Source organism: Sceloporus undulatus, chromosome 1 (genome assembly GCF_019175285.1).
Source record: "Sceloporus undulatus isolate JIND9_A2432 ecotype Alabama chromosome 1, SceUnd_v1.1, whole genome shotgun sequence".
Classification (NCBI taxonomy): Eukaryota; Metazoa; Chordata; class Lepidosauria; order Squamata; family Phrynosomatidae; genus Sceloporus; species Sceloporus undulatus.
In genome coordinates, this window is record NC_056522.1 from 209,484,166 (window position 1) to 209,498,496 (window position 14,331).

General features: G+C 37.9%; 1 protein-coding gene across 5 annotated transcripts in view; it reads right to left on the minus strand.

Moving 5' to 3' along the window:
- UBR3 (ubiquitin protein ligase E3 component n-recognin 3) overlaps positions 1-14,331 on the minus strand; it is a 126,140-nt gene that overhangs the window by 105,556 nt on the left and 6,253 nt on the right. For all 5 annotated transcript variants that reach the window (XR_006100867.1, XM_042441445.1, XM_042441436.1 and 2 more), the window contains exons 2-5: positions 8,554-8,693; positions 5,108-5,266; positions 2,677-2,820; positions 1,138-1,187 (exon numbers count right to left, since the gene is read on the minus strand). Coding sequence is in view for 4 of the 5 variants with exons in the window: in XM_042441445.1 (XP_042297379.1) it covers positions 1,138-1,187; positions 2,677-2,820; positions 5,108-5,266; positions 8,554-8,693 (493 nt within the window). In the remaining variant the exon portion in view is untranslated. The remainder of the gene's footprint in view (positions 1-1,137; positions 1,188-2,676; positions 2,821-5,107; positions 5,267-8,553; positions 8,694-14,331) is intronic.

Genomic DNA, 14,331 nt, shown 5'->3' on the forward strand with positions numbered 1-14,331 from the left:
TGTAGGAAGAGTATTAGTAATACCCTGTTTCCCCAAAAATAAGACATACCCATAAAATAAGCCACAGCAGGATTTCTAAACATTTATGCAATATAAGCCATACCCCGAAAATAAGACATAGTGATAGGCCCAGCACATAACATAAGGGAGCGGGAAGGGAGCAAAAAGATTGGGGCCAATGGTTCTAAAGGAAATGGAGTTGCAAGAAATTCAGGATGGAATTCTGGGTTTGGAGAGTTATGATGATGTTCCAGAAGAAGACAACTTAGTATATTTGAATAAATGTAGATTGTTGTACCATACTTAATAAAAATAAGACAACCCCTGAAAATAAGCCATAGTGTGTCTTCTTGAAGAAGAAAAAAATATAAGACAGTGTCTTATTTTTGGGGAAACACGGTACTTTTCCGGTCTAACTAAAGAGTCCCTTCCTAGACTAGAACCAGAGACAGTTTTGAAACTGCAGTAATTTCCTTTCTCCTTTTACTCCTACACTCCTCCCTTCACTCCTATATTAGACAGATTATTTACAAGGAAAGAGGATGTAGTAAGGAGCTTATCCGACAATTCAAGCAACTGTACCACCTCTTGCTGTGAAAATTCTTGACTTAACATCTGTAAAATGAGAACCTTTGCTTTTTTCCACATTAAATACTCTTTTCTCTCTCTCCCTCACTCACTTGTATCTTAAGATATTACTCTACCATTCAGAGAGAGAGAGAGAGAGAGAGAGAGAGAGAGAGAGAGAGAGAGAAAGTGTTGTTTCAGTATGTCTGAGTTCACATCTCCCCATTTAATAATATGGGATGATCAATCTGTGGTTAGTAAAATTTGCAGAGCCAGAGTCCACAGATCTGCAGGGCTCACTGTACTTTATTTTCAGAGGTTGCTATCTACATGTCAATTCTCATCACTGCTAAAATTAGTTCAGTGAAAGTAGCATTAACAACAACTTTCCTAGTGGAAGAAGGCTGAGACAACAACTATGTGGCCCTGTAAAAACAGGAAAAGTAGTTTCAACTTATTTTTGAAACGAACAGCCTATATATTAGCAAAGACAAACAGGAACAATCGGGGTAATTTTTTAATTAATATCATTTACCAGTGCACCTTATTGTATTTCTAAACAAGTCTCACCTCGTCAGAAGAGTCACCTTGCCCTGAAGTTGATTTTCCACCTGAAAAACCTTGCAAAATAAAAAGTTAAAATATCCATTATAGTTCACATGTAAGGGAACAAATTACTGGATTTAAGTTTTATTTGAAAAAATAAGACTTACATATCTTCATTCAACAGAGTACTGTAAAATACAAATTAAACATACAACTCCAAAACTAGCCAGCAGAATTACTAATTGGTACTTATCTATACAAATGCAAAACATCAAGACTAAAAGAGACAACGATTGTATTAATGCTGCAATATTATGAAACAGCACACTGAGCCAGAGTTCTTAACATAAAGCCCATTTTACAACAGGGCATCTCTGAGGCTCATAAATATACCATTTACCCATGAATCAAGCAACTATATTTCTATACAGTGGCAGCCTTTTTATTATTGCCACTTTGCAAACCAGATACCATTGCTGATATCCTGCAAATCATCTCGTCTGCCAGTAAACACCAATCTAATTACTATATACCCTTGGATTAAAACAATGCAGAAATGCAAGTTCTTGCAAAAAGGCCATTTGACCCACAATTACTATGTGGCCATTCAAACTGGTATGTTACTTAATACAGTAGCTCTACATTTCTGCGGGGGTTCCATTTCAGACAGCTGCCCCAACATCTGCCAAAAACTGCAAGACCTCAAGTCTTATGGTTTTTAATGGTGGCACACCATGCGCGCGGATGCACGTTAGGGATATTAGGGACAATGTGGTGCGGCCATCCACGGATGCTCAAATGCAAGGATGACAAGTCCACAGTTTGGGGCAGGCAGATTGTATAGAATGGGATCTAGCATTTCCACAGTAATATAACTGTACAGTTGGCCCTTCTTATACACAGATTTTTATACACGGATTCAAGCATACACAGTTTGAAAATGTTCAAAAAAAGTATAACTTTCAAATATCAAACCTTGATTTTCCATTTTTTATAAGGGACACCATTTTGCTTTGTCATTATACTGGGACTTGAGCATACACGGATTTTGTTATACACGGGGGTCTTGGAACCAAACCCCAGCGTATAACAAGGATCCACTGTATTATGTAAAAGCTTAGATATTTTCTCAATTTTAGAAAATGAGTAACAATTCCAATAAACTTTTGTGTCTAGTAAAACATAATACATTCTAGCTATAAAATTATTTGTTATTTAATGGCAGATTTAAATTAATGTAAAATTAGAAAACCCTGCTCTCATAGATGTTATATTTATACTTTGTCTTTCATTAGATATTTTAACATGCTCTAAACTGCCTTATATTTCAATTGTGGGAGAAAGGTGGGATACAAGACCCCAAGACAAAAGGCAGATTGTAACATGAGTTAAATCAAAACACAAGTAAGAAATATTAAGTTATAATAGTAAAAAACTAAAAACAATTGAATAAGTTTGTGTAGTTTCATGCTCATACTATAAAACGTTTCAAAAATGACTGTAATGAAGCCAATTAATATTGGGAAATGCATGAACACTTAGTTTTAAAAGCATTCTTCAAACCTTGAACTACTGAAGAACTAGCTCCAGCTCCTGGTTCCTGTACCCCACATGCAAGCTTATCTTCAGGAAACGTCAGTCCAGAACCTTTCAGAGCTACAAGGTACTTTTCATGGCTCTTCTTTACACATGCATTTTCTCCACTACCTTAAATAGATTTCAAAGACACAAGCTAACTTTAGCAATCAACCCTTGCTGCACAAAACACATTCACAACTTTGGCCTACACAATAAACATACAAATATATATATAGTAGTAAATGATGCATGGGTTCCAAGTTCAACTATTGTTTTCAGTAGGAAAATATTACATTTCTTGAGCACTCAAACTGCAAGACTGTTATTACAAATACCTGATTTCTCTCAAAGTAATAGACCTGTGAGCCAAGTATGGAACTCTGGTCACGTGACACAACCTCCTCATGGACTGTGACTATAAATGACACATTCCTCTTCCCCCACCTATACCACTTTGTGATTCATTTTTTTTAATAAGCATGTTGTTAATTCTCAAAGGCTGGGTTTCCCACACAATACATTACTAATAATGAATGCTCCTCTAACCACTGAAACCAAGTGGAAAATACTGGCTCGACTGTGGGGCAAAACAGACTGGCAGCAAGAACCAGATTGGGGATGACATCTGAGTGTGACATTTAGATGCCGCACACTTTGACACTGCCCTCACGCCGCCAGGAAGCCGCATGGCAGATTGCAATGCTTCACAACATTTTGGCGGTGTGACGTTCACATGCGCCGTGCCACCAAAATGCTGAAAAGCCACTCTGGCGACAGCAAGGGCACCGTTTTCCCACCCCAAAAAGGAGTGGCATTTTGCAGATGCTTTTGGAGCTGGAAAAACACCAGATTGGGGCCGTGGCGTGTGGTTGCCGCAGCACCAATCTGGTGCTCAAAGGGGCCATCTGTTTCAGCCCTAAGTCTTCACTTGCAGCAAGTTCACTGCCATTTTGTGAATAGGTTTCATTACTTTATTTAGTTTTCAGCCAGCTGCATGCTTCCTCCCCTCTGTCATCTGGAATTATTCCACTAAATCTGAAATGTAGCTGGGGAATTGGACAGTTGGCAATTGGGCAAGGATAGAAGCAGCAGCATTCTAATCTAATAAAATTCTAATCAGGCATTCAAAATACTGAAGCTTCAGTGAAGAGAGTCTGAGATAAACATTTTGATATGTCTTCATTAAAATCTAATCTGCCAAATTATTCAGTCACTAAATTTGCAACAAACAAAAGAAATTCATGTTTTCTTGCCATGCAGTTTGAACAAACTTTTCATGAGCTACTTCATGCAGACTTTTCATGAGTAATGATTGCACTTATCAAAGCAGATAAGGTACAGCAGTGTCTTCATTATCTATCTGTCTGTCTGTCTGTCTGTCTATCTATCTATCTATCTATTTTATATCCTGCTTTTCAATGTGAGACCCAAGAGGTCTTAAAATACAGATTAAAACAAAATAGAGCTAACAAAATGTAAACTACAAAAGTTTAAAAAAGAAATAAACAATCAAACTAAAAACATTCCTTTAAATCAGTTGTAAAGGATTTTAAAACTGGATGGTGTTAGAACTAAGAAAAAGCCCTCTCTACATACTATTTCCATACTAAATCAAGAGGGTCCGTATGGTCCAAAACACACTGCAGAAATAATCCATTTTGAGACCGCTTTAACTGCTCTGGCTCAGTGTCAGGTAATCCTGGGAACTGTAATTTGTTGTGGTACCAGAGCTGACAGAGAATGATAAGCTACAGTTCCCAGAATTCCCTAGCATTAAGCCAGAGAAGTTAAAGCAGTCTTAAACTGCATTATCTCTGCAGTGTGTTTTGGACCTATAACTCCATCCCTGCTGTTGCCCCCTTGGACCATTAAAGCTGAGGTCAGAAACTAGACAGTCTCACTGAAATCATGTTTCAGGCAGGAAAAAGGACATGATGAATGCTCGATTTCTGTAGGGAGCAAGGAAAGAAACAACATGCAGCATTATGTTTCAATGGCCTGTTACAGACAGCCAAAATAAAGCTGCTTCGAGTCACAGTGGAGGTATGGCGTTTCAATGATGCATGCGTCCTAAGAGTCCAGAAGTCGCACCAAAGCCACACTCCAGCCCTAAGGACTGGAGCGTGGCTTTGGTGTGGATTCTGGACTCTTAGGACGCATGCATCATTGAAACACCATACCTCCACTGTGACTCGAAGCAGCTTTATTTTGGCTGTCTGTAACAGGCCAATGTCACTTCTTTTGGCCCTTCAAGAAGGGAAAGAAAGAAAAAGGCAAAGTTGAGGGTGTCTGTAGTACAGCACTGCTGCTCCTCATTACGGAAGCTAGCAGGAAGGCAGAAATCATTTTAAAAGCATGTTAAGAATACATTATTAAGACTGAAACCTGCTTCAGACAAAATAAAATGTCAACTCACCAGAACTAAGGTCTGTATAGAACTGTTGATTTGTCAGAACCTGAGTAAGGACTGAACGCATTGCACCTCCCATTTTTGTCAAATCTTCCAAAAACGAGATGTGGGGTTCCAACATCTGGAGGACTTTGTGAAGGTCTTTTTCTGAGGGCAGATCTAGAACTAGAGGGGGAAAAAACAAACAGATTGCAGAAGATGGGTCCAGCAGTTCTGATTATTTTATAACATTTAACTAACTATTCTGCTATTAAGAGCACTGGTCATTCTTACCAAATAAACCTTTGAACAGGCCTGCACAACATATGGTCTGGGGGCCACATGCGGCCCGCCAAAGGATGTGCAGTAACGTTAAGGCTCCTCCATTGATTGGCCTCCTCCTGAGGAGAGGTCCAGATAGAAGAGGAGGAGGAGGACTAGTAAATGCTCACTCTGCAAGGCTCCTCCTCTCCCCAGCTTTCTCCTGAGATGACCAGGCAGTGGAGGAGGAAGAGGGGCAAACGCTCATCCCTCAAGGCTCCTCCGTCACTTGGCTTTCTCCTGAGGAGGAAGCCAGGCAGAAGAGGAGAAGGACGGAATTAATATTAATCATATTAATTATTAGCTCCTAGGCAATGGAATGACATGCCAGAGGAGATCCGCCACATTACCACCTTAGCGGCCTTCAAAAAGACCATTAAGATGGATTTCTTTCAGCAGGCCTTTCCAAATTAGCCTCCCCTCCCCAAGCATGACAGCATCTTCTCCCTCCTACTATGGAGTCCTTTCCTCTTTTCCCCAATTCTGTTGATTTTATCATTGTAACGTTTTATATTGTAATTTATTTAATTTTGTTTTATAATTTGGGTTGGGAGGGGGATACATTTTAATTGGTTTTAATATGTAACACATTGTTTTTACATGCTGTAACCCGCCTTGATTCCCCATGAAAAAGTGGGCTATAAGTAAATCATATTATTATATTATTATTATTTAAAACCTATTTGTGGTCCGAAAAAGTTTAGCCTATTTTTTGACCCCTACCTCCTGCGAAGTTGTGCAGGTCTGCCTTAGAACATATCACTCATGGTCATTAAAATACTTGTCCTATGCAAAGAGGGATCTCTCCAGATTAGGGGTGGGCAAAATGTGGTGGGGGAGTTCACCATGTCAGGATTTTCATTTTGGTTTTTGTTGGGATTGGGGTTTTTTTGTTTGTTTTTTGGAAGGAGCAATTTGTGTAAGTCCTGGAGCTCTCAAAAAAACAGGACAGAAAACTAACCTCCAAATCCACCAAAGTTGCCTGCCTCTGCCCTATATGCTCTTACACAACTGATCATTGGCCTACTCCACTTAACAGACCTCTAACAAAAAAGGCCCTCAACTCTTCCTCTTCCTCTGTTTAGCTGGAAGATATTTTAAGCAATATCAGCACTGAGAAGATGGCAAAGGAGGGACAGACTAAAACAGACTTTCAGTATTAGGTTGCAGTAGTGTGCCTACAGTAAAACATGCAGTAAAGCTTAAGCTGGAAAAGAATGAAATTCTACTGTAGACTGTCCTACAACTGGCAAGGTAAACAGCATCTGCCTCCAAAATTCTTTACTGTGCATTTGTGAACAGCACAACAGAGAGAAAAGGGGAAAGCAGGTAAGACTACCTCACCAGCTCCCCCCAACATGTTAAAAGGCAGAGATTTGTAAGTATGGCCACCAATATGGAAAGTATAAGATGGAGACGGGTAAAAAAATATCCCTGGATACATTTTGGAAGAAACTCTAGGATGTTCAAAATATTTTTGTTTATTTATGCAAGGCTTACCTGAACTGATTATTTCATTTCATACATGCATATTGTTAAGTTTTGAATAAAAAATGTGTCAGCTGGATCTCCAGTACGAGGAAGGAGACCTTACCACAATCATTCATGCCCTAACTGCACCAAAACTAAACTATTGTGACATGCTGTAAGTGAAGCTACCTTTGAAGACGATTCAGAAACTTCAGTCATTGTAGAATGCAACTGTCCAGCTGCTTGCAGGGCTTAAATGATCTAGGCATATAATATTAATTTTGTGCTAGCTGCACTAGGTGCCAATCTGCTTCCAAGTTCAATTCAATCTGATACTTATTAGCTAAATGATTAGCAGCCAGATTACTGAAGGGGTGGAGAAACCCCAACATTTCCTAGAAGGTTGGGGCATTTTTACTATGGTTTTCACTCCCCTGGGCCATTTTATAACCAGAAGGAATGTTTTTGTTCTACACAAAAGTCACAAAAAGTGGCAAAATCTGTGCTCCCTAGCAGTTGTTGGGAGGGCATGTGGGCATTTCCCCCAAAAAACAATTAGCAGGGTGGCAGTGACATAGTCCTAAAAGGTCTCAGGGGGGCAGGTGTTACCCCTTACACACAGACCATCCCTCTTCTATATCTATATGATCTTGCCTAGAACTTAAAATAAACCATGAAAGCCCTGACACTGGGGTCACTGATTAGGTTCATCAGCCTGGTAGGAGGAGACAGGGTTTACTCAGTAGAAGCCTCACTTCTATGGTAACTCTGCACTGGGGAAATGGACCTGGTCACTCTGTTGACTAATTTAACAGAATATGAAACATCCTGTGTCCTGACACCTATTTTAATTTATAATAATTCTATGGCAGAAAAGGGCAAAGTGTGGCACAAGGGCTATTTTTGTGGCCCTAGTGGTCAAAAAATAATTCTTTGCTCCCAAATGCCAACAAATGACCTCTAGGGGGTGTGGAGGGCACTTCCATCACATTTGGAGGCCCTTGGATCCACCTAACCCCAATCAAAACAAATGTTTGCAAAATTTTGCAAAAAAATATTTTTGCCTCAAAATGACCCCAAATGCTTTTCGTGGGGCCGGGGGCGGGGGGACATGGACACAAATCCTCCCATGTCCCCTGGATAGTGTTTTGAAGCTAAAATATTTTCACATTTTTTGCAGGACTAGTGGAGGAAGCTAATGTGGCCTCGGCACTTTCCACAGTTGCCCACTGGTCTATGATTTTAGATTGTAATTTTAACTAATACTACTCTTTTACTGCTGACTTTGAATTTAATTGTTTGTAGATTATTATTATTGCTGGCTCTGTATTTTAGTTTTAACCTATTTTATAATTATTTTATGTTGTGAAATGCCTTGTTAACGAGAGCAATTTTAACCACGAAAAGTAATTTAAAATATATAAATAAGGATAATTGTGAACAGTAAGATAAATACAATCTTGTCAGTCAAGTAACTGGTTATCATTTTCTCCTTATATCTAATGCAGATTTGTGGTTGCTGTCATAAACTTATAATAATTCAACAATTGGTTAGAATGATTCTTTCCTGGAAAGCAAAATAAATCTTCACTGTTCAATTAACAAAATTAAAAAACAAAACTTAATTGTTGAATGAAGGATCCCTCTTCTGAGGTTAATCAGAATACTGGCATTATTCATACCTGGTTCATTGTAACCTTCTCTTAAGTACTGAATAAGATAGAAGATGAACTGTGGGAGAACTAGTTCTGACATTATTAGCAGATCTTTTGGAACAGATGGAACTTCTGAGCTTGATTTTATCCTGTGCCTTTTGCAAAACCTAGAAACAAAATGACACAATAATAATAAAAAAAGATTAGCAGACATCTAACAGAACAGAAAGGTTTTATGTTTTCTATGCTCCATCATATGGCTATGTAAACATATGCAAGCACATACAAGACAGATGGTCTTAGCCTATCTCACACTCATTCTCAGCGAACAGTACAGGAAGGATGAGAATCATGATCAGGAGACAAAGTGCATGTGTGATACTAGAAGAACTCTCCTATGCAACTCATTCTCACAACCCCATCTTTTCTTAGCTGCAGCCCCAACAACATGGCCAGTGTTTGGCCAGTGAAGAGTGAGGTAAGCAGCAGAGATGGACACACAGAAACAGGCATCTTTCAGGATTTTCCGGGGTCCTTCTGGGATCCCTCAGGATTATGTCAGTGCTGTGCATCCAGCTCTGCCACTCCCATACTCTGCACCAGCCAAAAAATGGGAATGTTGTGGAGAGGCTGTAGCAGAGAAAAGATGGTTTGGAGAAAGGATTTTGGTCACTGAGCAGTCAGTACAGAATTCCAACTTCCACACTGATCAAAGGTGAGTTACAATGGTGCACGTTATACCATTGTAACTCACTAAAAAGATGCCAGCTAACTTTTCCTCTTTTACCTTATTTTGGAGACTAAAACATACAGGAAACTATTTTTAGGGCAACCTATTGGATGATGAGAACTAAATTTATGCATTGCCATACCTATGGCAGGTTATGTCACAAAGATCTTAGCTATCATACTAGTTCATTACTCATACAATCAAAATATTCTTTTTCAAGAGAAGAATAAACTTCTGATAACAGAAGTTATCTGTTTTTTTAATGTGCAAATCAGTACAAAATTGAATACTATGAGAATTAGTTTCTTTTTTTCACTATCTGAATCATTACACAAATATGGATCAAAGTCATTAACAATATCTTAATGTTAGCTGAATTTGAAGAAACTGCATTTTGAAATAATGAAGAAATATTTCAAAGATTTTAATGAATATTTAATTTGTCTCCATTTTACATACTTTAAGGAACTTGACCATCATCCTGACTCAGCTAAGGCACACCTCCCTGCACTTTACATATTCAAATGTAAATGTGCCTTGGTGCTTGCAGGCTTGCCTTTATGTCATACAACAAGTATAAGAGATACAATCACACTTCCTACATGCAGAGCTGAACTTACAAAGGTGTTCCCATTGAAGAAAGAGGGGATGTAATATTCACCAATTCTTCCTTTTCCTTATTCCCCCAAGCATGAACATCCACACTCTTTCCATATTTGAAGGACTCTACAGAGCAGCTTTTCAGAGGCCACAAGGAGGAGGAATTAACAAAAGCACCTCACACCCTGTCCTTCAGTAGAGAGCCTACAGTGGATCTTGGTTCTTTCTAAAAACAGCAGAAACCCTTCTATCTGTGGAAAGTCAAGTCTAACTCCCGCCCAAGGGTCTGTTCATACATCATGATATTTAGTCTAACAGTCATGCAAATAGGTAAAACCTGTGCCACCATAAGGCTGGAGTTCATGGGAAATACTGCCTGTCTTCTCACAGGCAAAAATGCTAGGCACTAATTGTTTTTAATTCAAGCTATTTTCTTGGTTCTTAATTTGGCATGAAAACCAAACTGAGTATGTGCATGGAATCACAGAATGCACACTTCTACTCACGGTAGGTTATTAAGTACATATCCTTGCTCACTGAATGGACTAACAACTTTTAAAGCAGTGCTCATGGAAACATTAGACATGACCTTTTCTATGGTCTATGGACTATGCCAGTTATGGAATTCCTCTCACCTAATCCAAAATGCATCTGAGGAAGTAAACCGAAAGCTCATAATGCCAATTTCTTTATTTCAGTTAGTCTCAAAGATCTCTCTATATACAGAATCTAAAGACTAACAAGGCTATATCTTTGAACTAATCCAAAATAGTTACCCGGTACATTAGCCACATCCGCAACTGATTTTATGTGGAAGCCAAAATAAATTTTATATTGCCTTCCAGTGGTATTTAAATATTACATTGAAGTTTCAAAGTCTCCACCATCTAGCTTTCTTCTGAATCTTTGCAAAATAAAAAATAAAAATAAATAAATTGGGGGGTACACTTTTCAAATGACATGGTGCTTGGAAAAGCTATTAGGTACAGTGGTTCCCTACTATTCTCTTAAGACTATCCCACATATTTTAGAAAAGGTAACAAAAACAAACCTCGCTCCACCCCCATAACAAGCATTTGTCACAGCTGATTGATACATTTGCCACATAACCATCTGTACTGACTTCCTAAAGCTGAGAGGACAAGCTACGGCTGGATCTTGCAGTACTTGTTACAATGCTTTTATTAGAACTCATTTAGAGTGCATTGAAAGACCCTAGCACAGGGACATCTCCATCTGTAAAAGCTAAAATAGAAGTAGAGCTATAGTTTTAAGACAAGTAAAAGAGAAAGCTTGGGTGCATGGGTTACATAATGAATATATAAATAGCTCAAAACCAGTTCTGGCATTTATTTCAAAATAACATAAAAATAAAACATAAAATGAAATCAAATTGCAGATAATTAAATTTTTTTTGTTTGCAGATAATTCATAATTTTTACAGAGAAATGTGCATATCAAAACCGTAAGATAGCTAAGGCTATCTCTAGAGCAAGATAAGGGAATTGCAGACCTCGACACTTCAAAAAATCGGCAAAAGTAACAGGAAATAGGAACTAGAAGTTACTTCAGATTTCATTTATGCCTGATCTTAAGCCATTTCTTTCTGTTTGGAGTGGGTAGTGGGCTTTGGAAAAGTTTTTGCTATTCATTACTTCTGGAGGCCTCCAGGAAGGCCAGCTGGTACAGAATTTATTGTTGATAACTGTAAAGTCAGCTTCAGCTTAGGGCAACCCTATTAAAAAGATTTCCAAGAGATCTAGGTCTTGCAGACTTAGGGCAGAAACTTCCTTCTCTATCTATCCACCTTCAATGTAGTCTTACTCTTTCCTACTGACTCCCACTTTACCAAGCATTGTAGTTTTTTCTAATGAGTTGTGTCTTCTGATTAAATGCCAACTGTATGATAGCCTCAGTTTGGTCATTGTACTGTAGCTTCTAGGGAGAGTTCAGGCTTGTTTTGCTCTCAGAACCATTATGTGTCTTTTTGGCAAGTAATTTTATTTAAATTAGTTGAACCTCTTCCTGTCAGCTTTCACAACCACATACAGAAATCAGCAATACAATCACATGGATAATGGCATTTAACAAGTTATATAGATTGTACCCTGGATGAAGAGTTCTGTTAAAATTGCCACCAGCACATATTTACTGAAGTAAATTTAGTAAATTTTATTTACTTAAACAGCACAATCTGCATAACTAAATGAAAAGGGGTAGATAAAAGTGTGTTTGGAATCAGATTTTTAATTATAAACTTTCCCATTAACAACTATATTGAAAGGAACATAATCTAGATGTAACAATGGTTCAAAACACACTGCAGAAATAATCCAGTTTGGGACCATTTTAACTGTTCTGGCTCACTGCAAGGAAATCCTGGGAACTGTAGTTTTGTGAGACATTTAGCCTTCTCTGTCAGAGAGCTGTGGTGCCACATTAAATGACAATTCCCAGGATTCCCTACCACTTAGCCAGGGCAGTTAAAGCAGTCTAAAACTGGATTATTTCTGCAGTGTTTTTTGGGCCAATGTTAATCTTACCATTAAACTTCTTTTAAAAATAATCCTGTATCAATGCCTCTATCAGATACATAAAATTTTCCTATGTACACTAATTCTCAACATGAATGATTAGACAAAAATAAAATGGTCATGATTTATAGATTATAGAGGCTAGCCCCTCTCTGACCCAGGAAGCCTCCTTTTAACCATTAATTAAGAAGCCAAGCACTTCCTCCAGTCCATCTGCCTTGGTCCAGGCCTCGGAGGTGGAGAACTGCTGGACCTGATCCCATTCCCCACCACCACTCCCTTCTCCTTTTGTGTCGTGTCTTTTTAGATTGTAAGCCTGAGGGCTGGGAACCGTCTAACTAAAAGATTGTATGTACAGCGCTGTGTAAATTTACAGCGCTTTATAAATAAAGGTTAATAATAATAATAATAATAATAATAATAATAATAATAATAGATTGAAGCAAGTTCTGATGGTTACTGGACAAACTAGAGTAGTTTACTTTCAACAAGAGGGAAGGATGTACCTGTTTATGGGTGTTCTAAGGATTTGCCCAGTAACCATCAGAACTTGCTTCAATCTATAAATCATGACCATTTTATTTTTGTTTGGTACTTTATGCTTTCTGAGGGAGAGAAAGGAAGGCAGAAAGGACCAACACTAGAGAAGAAAAAAGAAAAGAAAAAATTGTGCATTGTACAAGGCCTTGTATTCTCACCTAACTTCACAAGCTTTCATGGGTACAGGGTGTTAAGACAGACTGAGACATCTCCTCCAATTATAAAAGGGAAGCATGCAAACATGCACAAGCGGGACAAACAGATGAAATATTTGTTGTCAAAATAAACAGTATTAATAATACTCTAGTTGTAAATTAACTAATTTAGTGATATGTTTTAGGAAAACTGTTATAAAGTATAAACAGGAAACTTAATTTAATCAAGCCTTTTCTCTTGAAACCCAAGTCATGATTCCAATTAATGTCAGTTAAATCTGTAAGTCCTCCCATATGTTTTAAAATTAAGTACTCAGTTATAAAAATCTACTTGCTATTTCAGAAGTGGCTATCAGGACTAAAATATAAAATGAAAAACCAAATTAAAACCACAGACAATTATGTGAATTAATGAAAGATTAAATTAACTTATACATTTACATTACCACTTACAGGTTGTCTAAGTTGAAGCCTCTGCATGTATTTCATATATTGCACCTGGTTTCATTCTATGTGTATTATAGCAACCACAGTTTACAAACAAATGAAAGTAAAATGTCACCTAAATCTATCCAACTGATAAGCATCTCTCAACATCTAGGGAATTTGAAGACTTTTTTTTCCCATTTCAGCCTTGAACTAAAACTACTTTGCCACAAATGCTGTGAATTCCAAGCTTCGAAACTTCTAACTCCAAACAAAATTTCTAAGGCACCCAGGGCAAGAGACAGAGAAATCTTTAAAATAATTCTTGATTCTAAGTTGAAATGTAACCAGACAAAGCAAATATTTAATATTTTAGCTGGACAAGAGAACATGTACATGCACCAACACTTATGAAACATAGCGGACACAAAAGGAGACATTTACAGAAGGTATAATATATATTGCAGTCTCAAGGAAACAGTATCAGGTAGAATAGTACTTGGACTACATTACTACACATGCTAAGAATTTCTCCTACTGCAAAAAGTCAAGAAACCCGATCCTCCCCTTTGCTGTTAAAGTTTGTTTAGCTATGGGAAAGGGAGAGGGCAGCTGTCTGCTATGTTTGAAACATTAATATTCAAAACAGTTAAATTATTATCTCTACTAATACAGTCTTGCCGAACCTGCTAAACAATCACTCAGACACTGGTACAGGCTGACAATGGTGAAGTGAGCAATGAGAATGAATCAGAATAAGGAGAAAGTGAAACAACTAACATGGTAAAGACACATTCCCATTGCAGAAATATGCCTAATA